Here is a 21,453-nt window from a genome sequence, read left to right as displayed (position 1 = left end):
CCAGGGCAAGGCCCAGTCCTCGATGCCAGCAAGGCCTGCCCACCCCTGGATCTATGCGTTAGAGAATTCAGAGCGCCATGTCCACCCCAACCAGATCTCATGCTGACACCAAGAGCTCTTCTCAAAGGACCCATCCCTGCCCCTGCCCCTGTCCCTGCTGCCGAGTCTCAGAGGACACCTGAACAGAGGTGTCAGCAGCCTCCAGGTGTCCCACAGGAGGGGGGCCACACACAGGACCAGCTCCCGACCATACGTGTAGCACCGAGTCCAACGTCACTAGAACACCATGTGATAGTCTAGGCCTGCGCAGATGTCAAGGGACGCACCTGGCCTGCTGAGCTGCAGTCAAGTTATTTACCTGAACGTAGGGAGCAGAGATGTGGTGGCTCGAACGCAGACCTGGGACGTGGCCCAGTGCAGCCACTGGATGTCCTCAGGCAGATCTGGGAGCCATGTCACTAGTCTATAGGAAGGAAGCCACATTGAAGAACACTCAGGATGCTTAAAACCAGCTGTGGTAGTGAGGCCTGCTACTCGGGAGGCTGAGAACTGAGGTTCAAAGCAATTCCAAGCCAGCCCAGGCAGGAAGATCTTCAGGACTCTTATTTTTAATTAATCACCCCCAAATTAGAAGTAGAGCTGTGGCTCAAGCGCTACAGTGCTACCTTTGTGCAAAAAATTTAGAGACGGTGCCCAGGTCCTGAGTTCAAGTTCCAGAACCAGCACCAAAAAAAAAAAAAAGAGCAGAAATGAAAGCAGTCTTGAACACAACCACAGCCAGCTGGAAGATGAGCTTTGCTCTCCACTGGCTTCCCATGGCTTCCAAGGAAACTAGGTGTGGGGGCCACTAGGACCCGGTGAAGGCTTGGCTCTCCCCCTAGCAGTTCTGTGGCCTCCCAGCTCTGACCGATCCTCTCCACGCCTCACTTTCCTCAGGGGCTCACGAGAGACTGGGCCAGATGCTCTAGGAGGCCACCACCATCTTGGAGCAGCTTCCAGTGGCTTCTGAGCTTGCTCTGAGCCACAGGTGCTGGGGCTCAAGAGTCACCTTCCCAAGGTCACTGGTGCCCAGGCCACTGCCAAGGCTCACCTGCGGACAGTGGCGATGGCAGACTCCACCGGCAGGGTGCAGGGCAGCAGTGCGTAGGACAGGATGCGCACGGGCAACAGGCTGCAGAGCCTGCTCAGGGGGCCACTTCTGTCCTTCAGTGCTTCATTCAGGGCTGAAAAGGACAAGTTGGAGGTGGTCCACCGGCCCGTGTGAAGGTGGGGTTCATAGCCTCGCACAGCAAGGGCCAGCATGGAAGGGAGCTAGGTGTGGGGTGCGTGCCTGGAATCCTAGCCCTTGGGAGGAGGATCAAGGCAGCATGAGTGAGACCCTGATGAAAGAGCAGGGGGGGAGAGGGAATGATGGGAGGGAAGGGAAGGGGAAAAGAGAAAGGAAAGAAACAGGGTCTAGAGCCTCATGCACTGGAAGAAAGGGAGGGAGGGGGGTGGATCAGATCAGATATCAACAGCCCTTGATAGCTGTCTGGATCCTGGGCTTTGAACCTAGGGCCTCGTGCATGCGAGTCCAGTGCTGTGATTGACAAGGATGTCTGGAGAAGCAACCACATCTCCACACAGATGTCCCTCCCCTCCCAGCCCACTCCATGTGCCTGGGGTCACCTCTGTAAGGCCCACCTGATGCTCCCACCATAGCAACACACCCGCCCTGCACTGTCCAGAGGGCAGAGAACTTAGGATCTAACTTTGCAAGCTCCTTGTCAGGCTTGGCTGACAGGTGACAACCGTGGACACCTTACACTAGGTAGGACCAGCAGACACAGGTGTTTACTGGGGACCCTTACAGACGAGCTCTGGCCCTCATGTACAGACAGGCCTGAGTTGTTATTCTGTGCTGGTACTGAGGCTTGAACTTGGGGCCTCAGAGTCTTGCTTGGCTTTTTTGCTCAAGGCTGGTGCCCTACCACTGGGGCCACAGCTCCACCTCCAGCTTTTAGGCGGTTCACTGGAGATAAGAGTCTCCTGCCTGGGCTGGTTTTGAACCTTGATCCCTAGATCTCAGCCTCCTGAGTAGCTGAGATCACAGGCATGAGCCACCAAGATCCAAACAGCACCCTGTGCTTTAAAGGGCACAGATCTCATGTTGAGTACCCCAGTCTCGGAACTTCACCCCAAATGTCCCCCTCCCTAGGCCACCACTGGGGGTTAGGGTTTCTGCATGTGAGTCTTGAGGGCACACACACATTCAGACCACAGCAGTGGGACTAGGGGAGGGAAAGCAAAGAGGAGCCTTGAGAGAGGCACTTTGAAAGACAAGAGGGGCCTGACAGGTCCTAAGGGAATGAGACGCATCCCAGAGGCAGGACCCTGGCCTGGGAGACCTGAGGCAGCATGGCTGGGGCTCGGAGCTGGCTAGGAGGGTGGGCCAGCCTGACTGTCTCCTGGGCCTTTGTGTTTAGACCCTCAGCAGCCGGATGACCCCTCCTGGGGAAGGAAGGGACCTCCAGGCTGAGGGACCTACCTGCTTTCCGTGTCACTCTGCCCCTGGCTTGCCAGTGGCAGGCACTTGGCACCATGCCCTGGTGAATTGCGGGCTGCACAATGGGTACCTGTGGCGAGCCTGGGGGAGAGGCTCCCAAACACGGTCTCATCCCAGGCCACAATGCCGAGGCGCAGGGGGTCCCGCTGCTGGTCCCCCTCCACGCTTTCCTTCTCCAAGCAGGGCCCAGGGTCCTCTGGCTCCATCTCTTCTGAGGACAAGCTCAGTCCGGGCTGCGGCCCAGCTCCCATTCCTGCAGAGGTGGGGAGAAACCAACCACCACCCCATCAGAGACAGAGGAGACCGAGGACATGGCCAGCCCAGTCACACACTCAGAATTACAGGGCAGCCACAGTGAGGGAGCTATAGCCAGTGCCACCTAAGCCCAGTGGCAAGACGATGGCTGGCAACTGTGGCAAGGAGAAGAGAACTGTGGGTCTTCAGAGCTGGGCAGCACGAGGCTCTGGGGTGAATCCACAGTCAACCAAACCACAGAGCTGGCAGAGCCGGCTCAAGCCCCATCACTCACCAGCTGCTTGGTGTCTCCACAGCTGGCTTGTAAGGGTGAAAGACAAGGATGATAACTGACTCATAATCACCACACCACTGGCTAAGCTGCCCTCCAGGCTGGAGCCAGACGCATGACTGTCAGGCTATCCAGAAGCAACTCAGTGCTTACTTAGGACTACTCAGAAGTTATACCATTTTGTTCTAAGTCCCCAGCTAGTGTGTGGCAGAGCCAGGCCTGGTGTCAAAGACGGTGCCCTCACATGCATGGCCTGCAAATGTTAAGGAAGCATGGGGGCCCTGACCTCCATGCTGGAATGAAGCCCTTGGCCCCAGTGAATGGTCCTTGTGCTCCAGGGAGTCACACGCTGGGCTGGAGGATGAGAGGAGAGTCGGTGTCCAGAGCTGCATCTGCCTCAGGTGGGAAAGTTCAAGGCTCTCCAACACCGACATCTCACTCCTGGGCCCCCAGGCCTCTCCACACTGTGCTTCCTGAGCCGTATGCTGAATCATCTCTCCAAAGGCATGGACTCACACCTGCCCCTCGGCCCTGTGGCTCAGCCTGCTGCCCCAGCGAGCAGGAACTTCAGCCTCCATCTTCCTCACCCCCACCGCTCATTCTGGTTCCAGGTCTCCTCTAACTCTCATTGGCCTGACCCTGGCTGGGCTCCTCTCTCCACCTCACTGGCCTCCTGGTGCTGGCCTGAAGCAATCCTCCTGCTTCAGCCTCTTAAGCATCTGAGACTAAGGTGTGTGCTGAACCCGGGGCTCCAACGCCCTTCTTTTTTTTGTTGTTTGTTTGATCTCCATATGTAGCTGCCCCTGCCCCAGCACACCCCTCCCGTGTCATTTCTTTGTTTCTTTTCTTTTTTCTGGTCATGGGACTTGAACTCTGGACCTGGGTATTGTCCCTGGGCTCTTCAGCTCAAGACTAGCATTCTACCCCTTGAGCTACAGTGCCACTTCCGGTTTTCTGGCTTAATTGGAGATAAGTCTCAGGGACTTTTTGTTGGGATCCCCCCATCTCAGTCTCCTTGACCCTCCTCTTCCATTCCTCTGCCAACATCCCCCTCTCCCTCCCACACTCAGGGTCCCTGTGATCCCAGGCCTCACGTCCACATGGCCCTGGCCTTGCACTCTCCTGTCCATCCCAGCCTTGGTGGAGGCTTACGTCCTCTCAGAAACCCTCCTTCCCTGGCCTTGGCAGTCACTCCATGCCACGTCGCCTGGATCTTTGTGCCAGTGCACCACTATCCTGCCTCCGTTTCCTCACTTCTCCCCATGGCTGGCAGAGGCCACATCGTTTTCTTCTGTCTGGTAAACTCATCCTTGGGGGGTGTCCCTAGGTGATCTAACCTCTGGGGACCTCTGCAATGGACACCACCACTGACCAACACCACACAGTGCTCGCTGGATGCCTACAGCCCAAGCGTCCAGCTCAGGAAAACTCAAAGACAGGCCCTTGCCTAGAAGGAGTGAGCCAGGCCGGCGGACATGACCCCCACCTTCCAGGAGACACCACACTGATTGCTTCATTTGGAGCCTGTCCCAGACACCCTGTCAGAGCTGAGCCCATAGGGTGACAGTACTGGAGTAAGGACCTGGAGGTTTGAGTCCCAGCTCTGCCCCACCCCAGGGAGGGCTGTGAGCCCCTCTCCTCCCCTCCCAGCCTCTGTGCTCCTATCTCTAAAATGGAGCAAACATTTCCTACATCACAGGCCTGGTGAGTAAGATGGAACAGCAGGTGTTGAACACCTCATGGTGGGATTAGGGGACTCTCCTATGGTCTACCCATGAGCAGACGGGGACAGGAGCGACCGCTCTCCCCCACCCACACACATGGCCTCCACGTACCATTCTCTTCCAGGAAGCGGAAGGCATCCACATAGCCTTGAAAGCAGAGCTCTCCCATCTCCTACAAGCAGACCAAGCAAGTGCCCTCAGGGCCACGTGTGGCAGGAATAACGTGTCCTCTGAGGGGCGCAGCCAGTGGGGACACAGGGTCCTGGGCTCCAGTTCCAACCCTCCCTCTGAAGAGGCTGGCTCTCAGTGCTCCCTTGGTCTTAAGTGGAACCCCATTCTAGCCAATTTTAGGGTCCATTCTCTGTGTCCCTAACAGCTCTTTGGGAACCATGTGGACAACAAAAATCAAACCTCCTGTCCTGAGGCTCCCTGGCAGACCACAAGTCCACCCAACACCAAAACCAAATCCCAATGGCCAGGGGTGTCTCCCATCTCATTTGTTTTTTTGTCAGTCATGGTCATGGGCTTTTCACTCAAGGCTAATATTTCCACTTAGAGCCAGGGGGTCACTTGCAGTTTTCTGGTGGTTAATTAAAGATAAGAGTATCACAGACTTTGCTGCCTAGCCTGGCTTTGAACTGGAATCCTCAGATCTCAGCCTTTTAACTAGCTAGAATGACAGGAATGAGCCACCAGCACCTAGGCCTCCCCTCTCCCTCTCATCTGTTTTCCAGTCCTGGAGCTTGAACTCAGGGCCTGAGCACTGTCCTTGGGCTTTCTCGAGGCTAATGGTCTGCCACTTGAGCCACAACACCACTTCTGGCTTTTTCTGTGTAGGCGGTACCAAGGAATTGAACTCAGGGCTTGATGCATGCTAGGTAAGCACTCTACCACTAGGCCACACTCCCCCCACTCCCTCCCCATTATTTTTTGACAGTCTTACTATGTAGCCCCCTTGGCCTTAAACTCTCCATCCTCCTCTCTCTAGCTCTGAGTGCTGGGATTACAAGGGTATACCACCATGCCTGGCTCTCCCTGACTCATTAGCGCATGGTCCCGGTCACCAGGAAGGCCCCTGCTCACCTTGGGGCTGGGAGGGAAGAGCGCTCTGGATAGGAGGTAGACATTGTTTGCGCAGAGGCGGAAGCTGAGGTTGGCCATGTTCAGGTGGAGGAAGTTGGTAGACTTGACCTTGGGGCAGATGTCGTGCTCCCCGTAGAAGGGGGACACTGTGATGGTGGTGCTGTCATCCAGGAAAGGCACGTTGTTGCTCAGGCCTCCATCCACGTATCGCTGGGTGGGAAGGGGACAGCAGGGAGTGTGCGCACGGCTCTGGGCCAGTGGCGAGTGCGGCAGACGTGGCAGAAGGAAGGGGGGTGGCAGCACTCTCACCACAGACCCTCACCGTGCACTTCTGAGTAGGAAGCAGTGGGACTGAGCCAGCCAAACCCAGCGGAGACTGGAGTACAGACCCTTTGTGCTGGTCACTTCCTAAAGCCACGTGGACACGCACACGTGTGCCAATATCACCTAAGATGGGGTCAAATAAGCTCGGGGCTTGATCTATGTACTGAAGACAGAGGGTGACGTGAATCCTGTCCCCCAAAGAGACAGAACCCTGCCCCTGTGGGACACATTTACATTTTTACCTGTGTGACTGTCTCCTTTCACACCTTGAAAAGAACTCTCCCTCCCTTCCCCCCTCTACCACATCCTGTCTCTCTGCTAGTCCTGGACTCAAACTCTGGGTCTGGGGTGCTGTCCGTACCTTCTTTTGCTCAAGGCTAGCTCTCTACCACTTGAGACACGGCACCACTTTCAGCCTTTTCCTCAGTAGTTTATTGGAGATAAGAATCTCATGGACTTTTTGGGTTGGCTTTGAACTGCAGGCCTCAAATCTCAGCCTGCTGAGTAGTTAGGATTGCACCCAGCAATTTTTTTTTCCAGTCCTCGGGCTTGAACTCAGGACCTGAGCACTGTCCTTGGGCTTTCTCAAAGTTAGTGCTCTACCACTTTTTCTGTGTATGTGGTACTGAGGAATCAAACCCAGGTCTTCATGCATGCTAGGCAAGCACTCTACCACTAGGCCACCCTCCCGGACTCAGCAATTTTTTTGTTTAATATTTTCTTTTTGGGTACTGAGGATGGAACCCAGGACATTGCACTTGCTAGGTAACTCTTTGCCACTGAGCTACATCCCAGTTTCGTTGTTTGTTTTTTTTGAGACAGAGTCTCATTCTGTAGCCCAGCCCGGGCTTGGAGACTTGATCCTCCTGCCTCAGCCTTCTCAGTGTTGGGATAATGCAAGTAAGTGACCATGCTTGGCTTAGAACCAATAGCTTGAGATTTAAACAAGTTACTGAGTCTGGCTGGGACCTAGAAAAATCTCCTCCTGGTATGTTGTGGTGGCTCATACCTGTAATTCCAGCAGGGAAGGCTAAGCAGGAGGTTCAAAGTTGAAGGCTAGCCTAGGCCTCATAGTGAGACCCGGACTCAAGTAACAAGAGCCCAGAGATGGGGCTCACTTTACAGTTGAAAGCCACATGCAGTTATGTATATTTGTGTGTGCACCAGTGCATGCGCACACGTGTGCAGTACACCAATACTGGGGCTTGATTTCAGGACCTCAAGCTCTTGCTTGGCTTTTTCACTCAAGACTAGAATTCTACCACTTAAGTCACAGCTCCACTCTCAGCTTTTTGCTGGCTAGTTTGAGATAAGAGTCTCTTCCTGCTCAGGCTGGCTTCCAACCCCAATCTTCAGCTCCTAGTCTCCTGCATAGCTGGGATTACAGGCATGAGTGTTGGGTGTCCAGCTAGCAAGTCAGGTTTTGCCTGACTTGAGGGTTGTCAGGATCTAAGCTTTACATGGGTCTCCATGACCAGGTCCCAAGAGGCCCAGGGGACCCCTGTCCTCAGCACGGGGCATGAGAGGGCCATAGGTGGTGGTCTGAGTGCAGGCTCCCTGCTCTAGTGTGAGCTTTCGTGAAGCCAGGACCCTGGCTTGGAAAGGTGGCTCTTTTCTGTCAACTCCCTTCGTACCTGCTGCCCTTGGGGTTTTAACAGCTATTCTATTCTTCTTGTGAGTTTATAGATAAATAAAGGATCCCAGAGGCTGAGAGTTTGGCCTAGTGGTAGAGTGCTTGCCTAGCATGCACAAAGACCCGGGTTCAATTCCTTGATACCACCTACATAGAAAAAAGCCAGAAGTGGTGCTGAGGCTCAAGTGGTAGAGCTCTAGCCTTGAGAAAAAGTCCAAAGACAGTGCTCAGGCCCCGAGCTCAAGCCCAGGACTGGCAAAATAAAAAAAAATAAAATAAAAAAAGGATCCCAGAAAAGGACAGCATTTACAGCCTAGACTTTCTCTTGTGCATTTACAAAGTTACACAAAGGAAAGATGTGTTAGGCTAGACACACAGGCTGTTGTTAAAAAGAAACAACAAACCTTCACAGCTGTGCTATTTTCCCAGAAGAGGAAAGTGCTACCTCTCAGGAGTCATTAATTCTTAAAAGATCTCCTGCAGGAACCAGGCCACTAGAAGCTACTGGAGGAGCCAGTGACACCGGACACTGTGGCCGGAGTGGAACAGCTACCAGGCCCAAGTCCATCTTCAGCCCCTAGAGGCAGGCCTGGGACCCCAGGCCAACCAAGCACCCTTTGAGCAGGGCTTGTGTCCGCTTCTCTTAAGGAGACCCCAACACTCAGCCACGGGCACACACTCACCACGGCACACGCTTACTTACCACACCTCTAAAGGAAGGAGGGATCAAGCCTGAGAAGAAAGGAATGAAGCAGGAGCACAGCACAGCCTAGGAAGACAAAGAAACGAGACCTGAGGGCCAGGACCTACCCCAGCCTCCCAACGGCCCACTTCTTCCTACCCCTCTAGCCCAACGAAGACCGAAAGGCTCTCTGTACATAGTAAGCACTTTAACACAACCGAAAGCCTCCTGGCACACAGTGAGTGCTTTAACAAAACAAAAAATGGGTTTGGCATACCGCAGGTGCTTTAACACGTTTGAGCCACCATGTCCACCTGCATTTCAGGTGTATGAGTCTTGCTGACAGCTAATTTCCTTTACTGCACCGCCTGCCTGGCCTGCTCTCCACCACAGCCACATGGTGTGGGCGTGGAAGACAGCGTCAGGAGCAGCTGACTGCGTGTCTGCAGGGCAGAGTGGGTGCGGACAAGCGTGAGTATCTCAGGAAAGCTGGAGGAGCCCAGACTCCTCACCCTGACCTGGGGTCTCCCACCCCGGTGGGAGCTGAGATTCTCCAACTCCACTCCAGTTCTAGGTGAGGCCCATGTTGTGGCCCTAACTCCCTCCCTCCCTCCCCTCTCCTCCTTTGCTTTGCAGCTCTAAGGCCTGAACTCAGGGCCTGAGTGAGTCAAGTGTTTTCCCCGTGAGCCCTGCCCGCAGGCTCCTCCCGCTGCTCTTCCCACTTGCTGCAGAAAACACATCAATCCACCAAGGGACAGGTACATGTGGGAACAAACAGGCAGTGCTTCTGACAGGAAGCTCCCAGAAGCACGTTAAACAGATGATCAGATGGTGAGACACGGGCTCTGTATGCTGCTGTACGCTCACCAGGCCTCCGTCCTGTCGAGACCTGTGTTAAGGGTAACAGTCACCCCAGAACTCTCACGAAAAGCTTCAGCCAGGTGAAATTTCGTGTGTGTAACGATGTTCACTGCAGCACTATTCACCATAGCAAAGACATGGAACCAACCCAGATGTCCCTCAGGTGATGAGTGGATCCACAAGTTGTGGTATTTGTACACAATGGAATTCTATGCTGCTGTCAGAAAGAATGACATCGCCCCATTTGTTAGGAAATGGAAAGACTTAGAAAAAATCATATGAAGTGAAGTAAGCCAGACTCAGAGGAACTTAGGCTCAATGGTTTCCCTCATTTGTCATAATCAGTAGAAACCCTGGGCTCTACTAGCAGACATTTACAACAGAACAAAACCTTGATACATAAGGCCATATAGTATGAAGCTAATGGAAAAGACCTCCAGGATATTGAAACAAAAGCCATATAATGAATGATTGTTGTCCTTAATGTACTATGTTATCTCTCATCTCTTTTGCTGTCCCTTGGTTATCTCATATTGTTACAGTATCTCACTTTGTTATCTGATATATTGGATATATGCGTATTTGGTTATTTGAAATTGGATAGGGAAGGGGGAAAACAAGATGAGGGGTGGGCGTGGGAGGGAGGGAAATGGGGACCAAGACATGAGAAAGGGTATCAATGTTTGTGAAGTAATGCACCTTCTATCTGGCGAATATAATGTAACCCTTCTATTAATTACAATTTAAAAATGCAAAAAAATGTGGAGAATCAAATGAACTTAAAACTAGATATTGTATGCAATTTAATAAAAAAAACTTCGTGTGTGTTTGTCAGTTCTGGGGCTTGAAATTCGGGTCTGGGTGCTGAGCCTTTTGCTCTAGGCTAGTGCTTTGCAACTAGAGCCACAGCTCCGTCTCTAGCTTTTTTTGTTGTTTTTGGTATTTTATTGGCGATAAATGTCTCTCAGACTTTCCGCTAAGGCCGGCTTTGAACTACTATGTTCAGCTCTCCGCCTCTTGAGTAGCTAGGATTACAGGACCAGCGCCAGAGCCTGGCTTAAATGGCATTTTGATCTTGCAAATGATCTCAGTGCAGATGACAGTGAGACTCACTGCCACCCTTGAGGCGCTCCATGGAGAAGCACCGCTCATTACCCAACATGTCCAGAACCTGGCCAGATGAGAGGAAATGCCAGGACTGGGTGCCTGAGCAGGAGATCCAGGCTGAGCTTCGAGAAGCTGCAGGCAGAATGGCTGTGTGCGCAGGGAAGGTGCACAGCCCACAGAGGATACACGGCCCCCAGGGGGTGCCTAGCCCGTGGGGTGCACGGCCCACCACCACGGCAGCCCTCCCAGTGCTTTCTGACTTACGTCCACCACTTCATCCTTGGACTGGAAGTCTGACACCAGCACGTTCTCACCATCAGACACGCGGGTGAGCGAGATGTACATCTTGCCAGAGACAAGCTGGTGGACGTTGGGGGGGAGCTGGGCGTGGAGCCCGTCTCTCAGGTTCTTGACTAGGTCGAAGGAGGGGTGGAGCGCGCCAATGTTCCGACTCCTGGCCTTCCTCACCAGGTCCACCAGACTCATGAGAGTGCGGTCTGCAGGCAGGTGACAAGGACACGTTGGAGACAGGCATACAAACCAGATAGCAAAGAGGCTGCAGACCTCTTTCTACACCTGTGGTGTCTAATGTGGCACCACAAACCCATAACCGAGGCGAGTGCCACCTGACATGTGGAAAATGCCCTGTACTCCTGAGCCTTGAAGGAAATAGTTCATGCAGAGCCGTCGTAGCCAGGGGAGGCGGCTCAAGCCTGTAATCCTGGCTACTTGGGAGGTGGGGACCCTCCGTTCACAGCCATCCTGGAAGGAGTCTGAGAGACTTCATCTCAGCCGGTGGTGATGCACACGCCTATCACACCAGAAGTCACAAACATATGAGTGCCTCTGCTTTGGCACATATGGCTTCAACGATGCAGGGGTCGGGAGAGGGAATGTGGGCATGGATCTGAATCCGGGTTCTGCTTCTACCACTTATTAGCTGAGTGGCCTCAATACAACACTCTGCCTTCTGTGTAACCCTCACACTGTGCCTTTTTTCCCTCCATAGGACAGATTTACCCACCTTTTAGACACAAAGAAGATGAGGTAAACTATGAGAAAAGAAGGTTAATAAATTAATAGCAAGTCTGACTCTGGGATGGACCACCTGCCCAGGCTCCATGATCTAAAAAGAATAGTCTCAGCTGGGTGCTGGTTGTTCAGGCCTGTAATCCTTGTTACTCAGGAGGCTGAGATCTGAGGATTATGGTTCAAAGCCTGCAGACTCGCATTCTCTCTATTTTTGTCGGTCATGGGACTCAAACTCTGCGCTTGGAGCTGACCTTGAGCTCTTCAGCTCACAGCTATTGCCCTACCACTTGAGCCACAACAGCAGTTCCTATTTTCTGGTGGCTAACTGGAGATGAGAGTCTCACAGACTTTTGAGCCCTGGCTGGCTTTGAATGGAGATCCTCAGATCTCAGCCTCCAGAGTAGCTATGATTACAAGTCCTGTGAGGCTCTTATCTCCAATTAATTACCAGGAAACCAAAAGTAGTGCTGTAGCTAAAAGTAGTAGAGTGCTAGCCTTGCACTGAAGAGCTCAGGGACAGCGCCTTGTCCCAGAGCTCAAGTCCTATGATTCACTACTTAAGGGGGGAAAAAAAAGAATAATTTCAGTTAGACAACAACTAGACTCCTTAGCCATGCCTTCCTGTGAGTAGAGGTTAAACAGCAACCTGAGGTTCCAGCAACTTGGGGGGCTCCTGCAAAGCCTCTGAGTCAATCTCCAGGCCCTAGGGATAGCTGAGCTTTCCCTTGTCCTTTCAGGCACAGCTTCAGGCTCTCCTGTCCATCTATAAGCCCCTTTCTCCGTGGAACAGAGGTGAACTTCGGGTCCTGGGATCAGTGCTTTTAACCCTTGGCCCAGGGAACCATCACAGCCTGTGGGGGGCCCAAAGCTCTGTCACTCATCTGCCTGAGGTGTGTACACGGCCACACGGCCAGTGTAATCCTCTGAAGCCACACTTGCTGCCCTTTGCTCCTCTCTTCCTGGCTGGAGAAGACGGCAGGCAACCTGCTAGCATTGCCTCTCTCACAGATCTCAGCCCAGCATCTGCTCATGGATTCTATCCAATGGCAGGGCTTTGTTGGTGGCAGGGGCTCGCCTGCCCGTACAAGGTCACTGCGGGACAGAGCACAGAATGAAGTGTTGAAGAGCTGGATAAACAGGTGCTGATAAGGGACGAGATAACCCTGTCTGGCAACCTCTGGCTGCCACCTGCCCCCAGCCCTTACCTACTGCGCCTGGGTCCCCACAAATGACTAAAGAGAAAGGACGCTCCTCTCTTCCCACGTGCACAAATGCTTGATTAGGCCAAGATTCAAGGGTCCACAATCTTGACACGAGGTGGACCAGGTCAGTGGAGTCCGGAGGAAGGGACAGGACAAGAGCGCTGGGGTGGGATTCAAGAATCCAGTCCAGCCCCAGGACACGTCCTGGATTTGGAGCAAGAACCAACTTTCCTATCCCAAACTTTCCTCCTCCGAGGTGCTCACGGCTCCTAACCCGTTAGTCCGCCCAGGAGAAGCCCCACTACTGTGCCTTGGTTTCTGCCCAGGGCCCACCAGGGACACCAGGTGGGTCACCCTGAGGCTCAGGGCGCAGGGACCGGCAGCGCCGGTCCCGGGATGGGGACCCCCCCCCCCCCCGGCAGCCCATGCACCGAGGCCCGCGGCGGGGGCCGGGGTCGCACTGCGCTCGGACTCGACGGCGTCCGTCCCCGCGCGCCCCCCGCCCCCCGGTCCCCACCCCGCCCGGGCGGCGGCGGCGGACGCACCCAGCGGGACGTGGGACAGGAAGACGACGAGGTGCAGCGCCCCCGAGGAGCACCCGAAGAACGTGCGCGCCCCGCGCACCAGCTGCGGCGCGCGCTCGCACAGGCAGCGGGTCGCCCCGACGTGGTAGAAGCCCAGGAAGCCGCAGCCGGCGAAGGACAGGCTCCACCGGCGCTGGGGGTCGACCATGGCGGAGCAGGGTGCAGCCGGGACCCGGCGCGCGGACGCCGTCGGTGAGGGAACGCGGGCGCTCGGCTCCCGGACAGCGGGCGCTCTGCGCCTCCGCTCCGCGGCGGACTCGGCAGGCCCGGCGTGACCCCGCCCCCTCCGGCCCCGCCCCCGGGTCATGCAAATGAGCCGGCGAAAGGCCCAATGAGAGGGCGGGAACGCGGCCCCTCCCTCTTCTGGGCGGGGCGAGGGGCGGGGAAATCCCTGAGGCGGGAGAGCGGGGATTTCCAAAACCTGGGGTAAAGGGGAGAAGAGCCTCCTTTCCCCCCACGTCATGGCTGGGCCCGCTTGGATCCCTTGGCTTTCTCATTTCCCCTTCCCACGGGAAAACAGGCCCGAACAGGGACTGCCATCTAAACGGATTGTCACTTAGCATCTCCGTTTGCAGGTTTGGGGAGGGCCTGAGGAGATTGCTTCTTGGTTTTCAGAGTTTGGGCCTGATTGTCTTCAATTCATGGCAGGGGCGTTTGGTTAAGTGACACGAAGTTTCCACTTCGGACTGAAAGTAAAAGTTGTGATTGACAGATGCTAGGCTGTGAGCAGAGGCCAGTGCAGGGGTCTGGGAGTCTAGGGGTTCCCTGCGTGTGTCCTATTCCAGCTGCTCTAACATAGTATACAAGGCGCCTAGTAAAGAACAAAGATTTGGGGGTTTTTTGCTTGCAAGTTCTAGAGGCTGAGAGGGCCAAGTTGAAGGGGTAGGGGGCCAAGGGGATGGGGTGGGGGGCGGCAGGTCCCTGTCAGAAGCGATGGGAGGAACAGGTGGGCAGTGTTTCCTCATCTCTATCTGGAGTTGGAAACAGCTATTGGAGGTTAAGTGCAATGGCTGGCTGGCACCTGGCACATGCTTGGCAGGATGCCCTTCCTGAGCTCGGGATCCCCAGAATTCTGTGTCCCTCCGACTCCCTGAGTCTGTCACCCAGGAGCGCCCATACAAGCCCCTTGTTTATGTAATTAGGAGCCTGCCCTTGGGGCCAGCACACAGAGCTCCTACCTGGAGCTCACCAGTCTGCCCTCAGAAACCGTCTCCAAGCCTCTTGACCAATTCCTGCCAAAGGAAAGGTAACTGGCTTTGTCCATAGAACAAAGATTTGGGATTGGGTCCTGCTGGTGTCACACCTTACAGAATGGGACAGATTGGCAGCTGACTCACTTGAGAAGGTGACAGTGACATGGATAGCCCATGTCTAGGATGCCGTAGGGCTTCAAAGTCCCCTTCCCAGGAGACAGAGTGCCATATCCTTCAGTTCTGGGTTCCCGTGCTGGGTGTTCTTGGTACACTGTGGGGTTGAGGGACGACAGCGGCACACAAAGTCTGAGGAATGTTTGCTCAATATAAAGCAACTCACATTGCTGTTGTAATTGTACAGTCTGGTTGTCACCTATGAAATACAATACCTTTCCTTTGTCAACTATACAGATCTTGAAACAGTACCATTGGAAACAGAGTTGTTATTTATTTATCAAATGATTTGGTCATGGGGCTTGAACTCTGGGCCTGCATTCTGTTCCTGAGCTCTTCAGCTCAAGGCTATCTCACTCTACCACAGGAGCCTCAGCCCCACTTCCTGTTTTCTGGTGGTTAAAGATAAGAGTCTTACAGACTTTCATGGCTGGGCTGGCTTTGAACTGAGATCCTCGGATCTCAGCCTCCCGAGTAGCTAGGATTACAGGTGTGAGCTTGATTGATTGGCACCCAGCTTGATTGATTTTTTTTTTCCAGTACTAGAGTTTGAGCTTTTGTCCCTGAACCTTTTTTGCTCAAGGCTAGTACTCTACCACTTGAGTCACAGTTCCATTTCTAGCTTTTTGGTGGTTAGTTGGAGATAAGCGTCTCATGGAATTTCCTGCTTGGGCTGGCTTCAAATGACGATCCTCAGCTCTCAGCCTTTTGAGTACCTAGGATTATAGGAGTGAGCCACCAGTGCCATCTCAAACAGACGTGTTTTGACGTGTGTGTGTGTGTGTGTTGGTCTCTCAGTCCTGGGGCTTGAACTCTGAGCTTGGGTGCTGTCCCTGAGCTTCTTTTGCTCAAGCTAGCACTCTATTATTTGAGATGCAGCTCTGCTGCTGCTTTTTGGTTTTTTCTTTTGTAGTTAATTGGAGATAAGCTTCTCATAGACTGCTCTCTGGGATGACTTGAAACTGCAATCCTCCGATTTACGCACCCTATGTAGCTGAGCCACTGACACTGGCCAGATTTATTTTAAGAGCAATATTTAGCATGGTTGTAATTTCCAGCTATATTTAATGATTTAAGTCTGAGACCTCAGGATTTTCATGTGACAATGTTGGGAATATGTCAGGGTATTAAAGTATTTCGTAAGAATAAGGACATCAACTTGAAAGGAACTTGGCTATTCAAGACTTTACTTCTGCAGAAAGTCATGCTACTGACAGGAAACCAAACCAAGTAAGCCAGCACACTGAGTGGGCAGGCCTCTCAGAGTTTTTTTGTTTTTGTTTTTGCCAGTCCTGGGTCTTGAACTCAAGGCGTGGGCACTGTCCCTGAGCTTTTTCTCTTAAGGCTAGTGCTCTACCACTTTGAGCAACAGCACCAGTTCTGGTTGGTGGGGGGCGGGGTGTCGTTGGTGGTGGTGGTAGTGGGGGTGGTGGTCATGGGGCCTGAACTCAGGGACAGGCTGCAATCCCTTAGCTTGGTTTGACACTCAGATTTTATCCCTAACATGTACTGCCCTTCCTTCCAATTGGTCACAACTTAGGTTCACAATCTTGCACAATTGGCCAGTTTTGAAAGAGGTTAAATGTTTACCCAGGCAATTAATTAAGCCAGGACACTCGAACAAAGCAGGAGCTTGTCTGTCTCATTCAACTGGTCATACCTCTAAGCTCTAGAAAAAACAATTCTTATAACAGAATATTGAGGCTGGGATAGCCTTGAGAAAGCCCAAGGGCAGTGCCTTGGCCCTGAGTTCAAGCCCCAGGACTGGCAATAAAAAAAGGAGGGGGGAGGTGAGCAAGTCTTTCTGCTTTGCCTAAGACTAACCACTCCTAACACTGAAAGCTAGTCCAAGGAGAGCTTTCCATTGCAGGCAAGCTGGTATGGTCTGTCAGTCCCAAATGCCAGACATAGCCCATGTCTCTTTAGAATGGTGGATCTGACTAGATTTATAGAATCCTGATTTCTGCAAATACAGCCATGGACTCAGAAAAATAGGGCAAGGAGTCTTGATTCGTTCATCAGGTAGCAGAGTGTAATCCCGCGCTTTCTCACACACAGACGGTGTTTTACAAGTCTACAGATTTACAGAAGCCAGAGTAGTGGTTTACTACTCCAGATAACTACTACAGATAAAGGTCACAGTTTGAGGAAAATCATCAAAGCAAAGTTTACATTCCAGGCTCTTTCCAGTTGGCTTATTTGGGTTTAGTAAATATTGACCAGACTACATTCAGATCTTCTCCTTACCAAGATTTTTAGCAGGCCACATTCCCGCTTCATCCTTCTCCTACTGAATCTGGGTTTTACCGCTGTCAGCTCGATTGTAGTAAATCACTCTGACTCTATAATTCCATTATTCCGTTATTCCCGTTGAAGGCCTATCTCTGGAGTTTCCCTGGTAAATCAGCCCAACTTATCTGGAGTTTTCCCCACAGAGGCGATGTGCCTCTGATATTGGGCCCTATTTCTGATCATTAGTATTCTGTCCTATTTCTGATTTTGCATTTTACAGATTGGCAGGGCCAACACACTGGCAAGGGCAGGGTCTGGGAAGGGGAGGACTGGAAGTGAGAGAGATGCAAACACACCACTGATTCTTTTCTTTTACTTTTAAAACTGAGAGTTGAATGTGTCCTCTAGACTGATTCTTACTATTCGTAGATTCTGCATGTACGTTTGCTGACTTGCTTATTTTTGTTGTTGTTTTTGTTTGGTCGTGGGGCTTGAACTCTGGGCCTGGGCACTGTCCCTGAGCTCTTCAGCTCAAGGCTACCGCCCTACCCCTGGAGCCACAGTACCACTTCCTATTTTCTGGTGGTTCATTGGAGACAAGAGTTTCACTGACTTTAGTGCCGGGGCTGCTTTGAACCCCAATCCTTAGATCTTAGCCTCCTGAGTAGCTAGGACGACAGGAGGAGCCACTGTGTCTGGCTATGACTTGCTAAATTTTAATTGTAACTCCAAGTCAGGATGTGTGGATATTGTAGGACATCAGTAGGCATATGCAGAGAGTAAGACTTTTTTGGAACTTACCAACTCAAAACACATTTTCAAACTAAAGGACACCCTCTATTTTGCTTAGAACCTGTCTCCTTACTTCAGAATAACTGGGGTACTGTCAGCCAATGACAAGCATGTACATTTAGGCTGGGTAGAATGAAGCCTCAGAGAGGTAGCCCTGCCTATCTCTGTCCTTCAACCACGCCAGGCTCTCAGGGGGCTGCCCCGCTTTGTGGAGCGGTCCGATCTTTTTCCACTCCTCACCAATGGCCTCACCTATGCCCACCTTCTCAGTCTCTCGGCCCAGTGAACCAGTTCTGGCAGTAATTCACTACTTTCTTTTTTAACTTATAAAAGGTGTTAATGACTGATGTCTGTAATCCTAGCTACTGAGGAGGCACAGCACTCTTGGGGTGTGTCTTCCCATTCTCTCTGTGTCTTTCTGTGTCTCTCTCTCTGCGTCTCTGTCTCTCCCTCCCTCTCTCCCTCTCACCTATCCTGGACTTGAACTCAGGACCTGGATGCTGTTTCTGAGCTTTTTGTTGCTCAAGGCAGCACTCTATCATCTGAGCCACAGCTCTACTTCCCACTTTTTGGTGGTTAATTGGAGGTAGGAGTCTCATGGAGTTGCCTAGCCAGGTTGGCTTCTAACTATGATCCTCAGATCTCAGCCTCTGGAGTAGCGAGGATTACAGGTGTGAGCCACAGGCTCCCATTTAAAAATACTGGACTGGGACTTAAAATCAGAGCTTACTAGTTTGCTCAACTAACTTGCTCAATTGGCTCTACTACTTGAGCTGTTCCTCCAGCCTGTTTTGTTGCCTTTTTTTTTTTTTTGTCCTAGTACTGAGATATGAATTCAGGATCTCACATGCTCACTTGGCTTTTTCACTCAAGGTTTACACCCTACTACTTGAGCCACACCTCTCCTTCTGGGATTTTGCTGGTTAAGTGATCAGATTCTCATGGACGTTGCCACACAGGCTGGTGTTGAACCATGATCTGCAGATTTCAGACTCCTGAGTGGCTAGAGTTACAGCCAGCCACCAGCACTCAGCTTTTTCAGCATGACTTGGGTTTGCTCGCATGGGGACCAGTAGCTAGACTTAACATGCTGGAGTTCCAAGCACTAGGCTCTGACCATACTATGTATTTTTACTTGTTTGCTGCTACAACAAAGTGCTCGAGACTGGGTAGTTCATAAAGCATGCGCAGCTTCCTCTCAGCTCTGGAGGCTGAACACTTCATGATGGAGGCCTGAGCATCCTGGGTCTGTTTAGGGCCTTCTTGCCCCAGCCTTGCATGGTGGAAGGTGGGGAGGCAAGTGGGGGAATGATGAGCACTGAATGCTTGGCCTCCCTGGAGGTGGAGGACCTGAAGGTCGGCCTCGCCTTGGGGATCCAAGTTCAGCAAGGATGTGGAGGGATGCAGAGCGCTCTCTGGTGGCTGGCTGGGGCTCTGCAAATTAGACTAACCAGAGAATGCAGGATAGTGGAGCAGGGCGTAGATGTGACATTGGAGAGGAGGAGGAGGAAGAGGAGAAGAAGGAGGAGGAGGAGGAGGGCCGTCCCAGGAGCTCATCCAGGCCTGTCTGTCCAGATTCTTTTCATTCCTCCACTGGGCAGTGGACACCATCTGCCTCTGTTTGGGTGGAGGCAGCACTTCCTGGAGACCTTGGGGCCTTTTGGAGTAGACAGGGTCTGACAGCACCTGCCAGTGTCCAGAGCCCTTCAGTTTATTTTTACAGAGCCAAGGGATCATATTGTGGGGACAGATGCTGTGAACTGTGTCTAACCGTTTGCCTTAGGAGTGTAGTTACGAAAGATACAGGTCCCTCCGTGTGTGTGTGTGTGTGTGTGTGTGGTGTGTATGTGAACTCAGAAATACTATATTAAACATACCAGAATTCTCAGTGACTTGAACGTACCTTCATGCTTGCTTTGTTTTTGCCAGTTGTGCGGCTTGAACTCAGGGCCTGAGCACTGTCTTTTTTTTATTTTTTCAGTTGTGGGACTTGAACTCTGGGCCTGGGCACTGTCCCTGAGCTCTTCAGCTCAAGGCTACTGCCCACCCCTTGACCACAGCGCCACTTCTGGCTGTCTAGTGGTTAATTGGAGATGAGAGTCTCATGGACTTCAGTGCCCAGGCTGGCTTTGAACTGAGATCCTCAGATCTCAGCCTCCTAAGTAGCTAGGATTACAGGCATGGGCCACCATGCCTGCCTCTGAGCACTGTTAGTGAGCTAGCACTCTACCACTTGAGCCACAGCACCACTTCCGGCTTTTCCTACGAATGTGGAACCAAGGAATCAAACCTGGGTTTTTTGGGCATGCTAGGCAAGCACAGTACTGCTAGGCCAAACTCCCCACCCCAACCTTCATGCTTTTTAAAAGTTTGTATTGTGGGGCCGGGAGTTTGGCCTAATAGTAGAGTGCTTGCCTAGCATGCTCGAAGACCTGGGTTCGATTCCTCAGTACCACATAGATAGAAAAAAGCCGGAAGTGGTGCTGAGGCTCAAGTGGTAGAGCTCTAGCCTTGAGAAAGTCCAAGGACAAGGCTCAGGCCCTGAGCTCAAGCCCAGGACTGGAAAAAACAAACAAACAAAAAGTTTGTATTGTACTATTTATCTGTGTATGTGTGCCTGTGTGCGCGCGTGCGCGTGCCATGGGTATGTGCCAGTACAGGGGCTTGAACTCAGGGCCTGAGTTCTGTCCCTTAGTTTTTTCACTCAAAGCTGGCACTCTACCACTTGAACCACGATCCACTTGCGGCTTTTCGGTGGTTAATTGAAGATGAGAGTCTCCTGGACTTTGCCGCCTGGGCTGACATCTGTAAGAGCCCCTGGGATGGCCCTGTGCAGACCCTGCCCCCGTCCTGGTTAAGTCTCCACCCAAGACCTGTGTTACTTAACCTAGGTAACTGGCACACCTGGGGGCAATCACCTCCCCCTTCTCTGCAGGGCCCAGGCTCTGAGGTCACATCTGAAGGTGTGGCCACACCTCCTTCACCTGGCCACACCTTCTCTCCTCCCCCCTACCCTATTTAAACCTGGCCAGGCAGCTCCCCAACCTGGGCTGGTGGCCTGTAATTTAGAAATTAAAGTTCTTTTTCACCTGTTATCCTAGCTACCCAGGAGGCCCGGATCTGAGGACTGAGGCTCAAAGCCAGCCTGGGTCTCCATGAGACTCTTACCATCAATTAACCAGCAAAAAGACACAAGTGGAGTGGAGCTGTGGCTCAAGTAGAGCATCCAGCCTTGAGTGGAAAAAGATAAGGGACAGCACCCAGGCCCTGAGTTCAAGCCCCAGTACCGGCATACAAACACACAAAAACATAATAAATATACTAGCCTATCCTCCCTCCCTCCTTCCTTCCCTATGCCCTCCTTCCCTCCCCCCCACAGATTGGGTCAAGGTCACACAGTGACCCCCAGCTCTCCCCCACTCCCACACCCTCCCTGGGGTGCCACAGGCCACCCTGAACTCCGAGGTCCATGGCTGGGTGGCTGGGTGGCTGGGCAAGCTCTCAGACTGGATGCCAGGGTCTGTACCATTCATGACAGGGGCAGCAGAAGTCCCAGGGCCAGGCTGGCTCCCTGAGTAGGTCAGAATAGGTTTAGCTGTGCCTTCCCAGCACCCGCTGGCACTGCACTCCATGTCTGAGGCCCCTCCCCCTGGAGCCTGGCCACCAACCTTTGCCCTGTGTCTCTGTCCAAAGTATCTCCTGACCCCTGTGGTCAGTCAGTCTCCTCTCAGACCTGCCAGGTCTGCAGGTGGCCAGCCA

The 21,453-nt window shown here is 52.7% G+C and overlaps 1 protein-coding gene across 1 annotated transcript; it reads right to left on the bottom strand.

Moving 5' to 3' along the window:
* Nucleotides 1-354: 354 nt before the first annotated feature.
* On the bottom strand, nt 355-13,451 carry Pnpla3 (patatin like domain 3, 1-acylglycerol-3-phosphate O-acyltransferase). The gene is made up of 8 exons (XM_090358332.1): nt 13,265-13,451; nt 10,750-10,982; nt 8,539-8,604; nt 5,879-6,088; nt 4,907-4,967; nt 2,616-2,798; nt 1,091-1,223; nt 355-463 (listed from the first exon to the last, which is right to left on the bottom strand). The coding sequence occupies exons 1-8, from the start codon at nt 13,449-13,451 to the stop codon at nt 355-357; spliced, it is 1,182 nt and encodes a 393-aa protein (XP_090214458.1).
* Nucleotides 13,452-21,453: the final 8,002 nt, after the last annotated feature.

The sequence above is a fragment of the Megascapheus bottae genome, chromosome 2, assembly GCF_031878675.1.
Source record: "Megascapheus bottae isolate mThoBot1 chromosome 2, mThoBot2.hap1, whole genome shotgun sequence".
NCBI lineage: Eukaryota > Metazoa > Chordata > Mammalia > Rodentia > Geomyidae > Megascapheus > Megascapheus bottae.
The sequence above is the reverse complement of the archived record's forward strand: the minus strand, read 5'-3'. Positions and strand labels throughout refer to the sequence as shown.

Bases quoted from the DNA above. Each gene is read 5' to 3' on its own strand.
- Pnpla3 (XM_090358332.1), bottom strand. From the start codon at position 13,451: ATGGTCGACCCCCAGCGCCGGTGGAGCCTGTCCTTCGCCGGCTGCGGC. The intron at 2,799-4,906 runs GTACGTGGAGGC...CCACCTCTGCAG, and splicing joins CCGCTTCCTGGAAGAGAATG to GAATGGGAGCTGGGCCGCAG. The intron at 464-1,090 runs GTGAGCCTTGGC...TCCTTCCTATAG, and splicing joins GCCATCGCCACTGTCCGCAG to ACTAGTGACATGGCTCCCAG.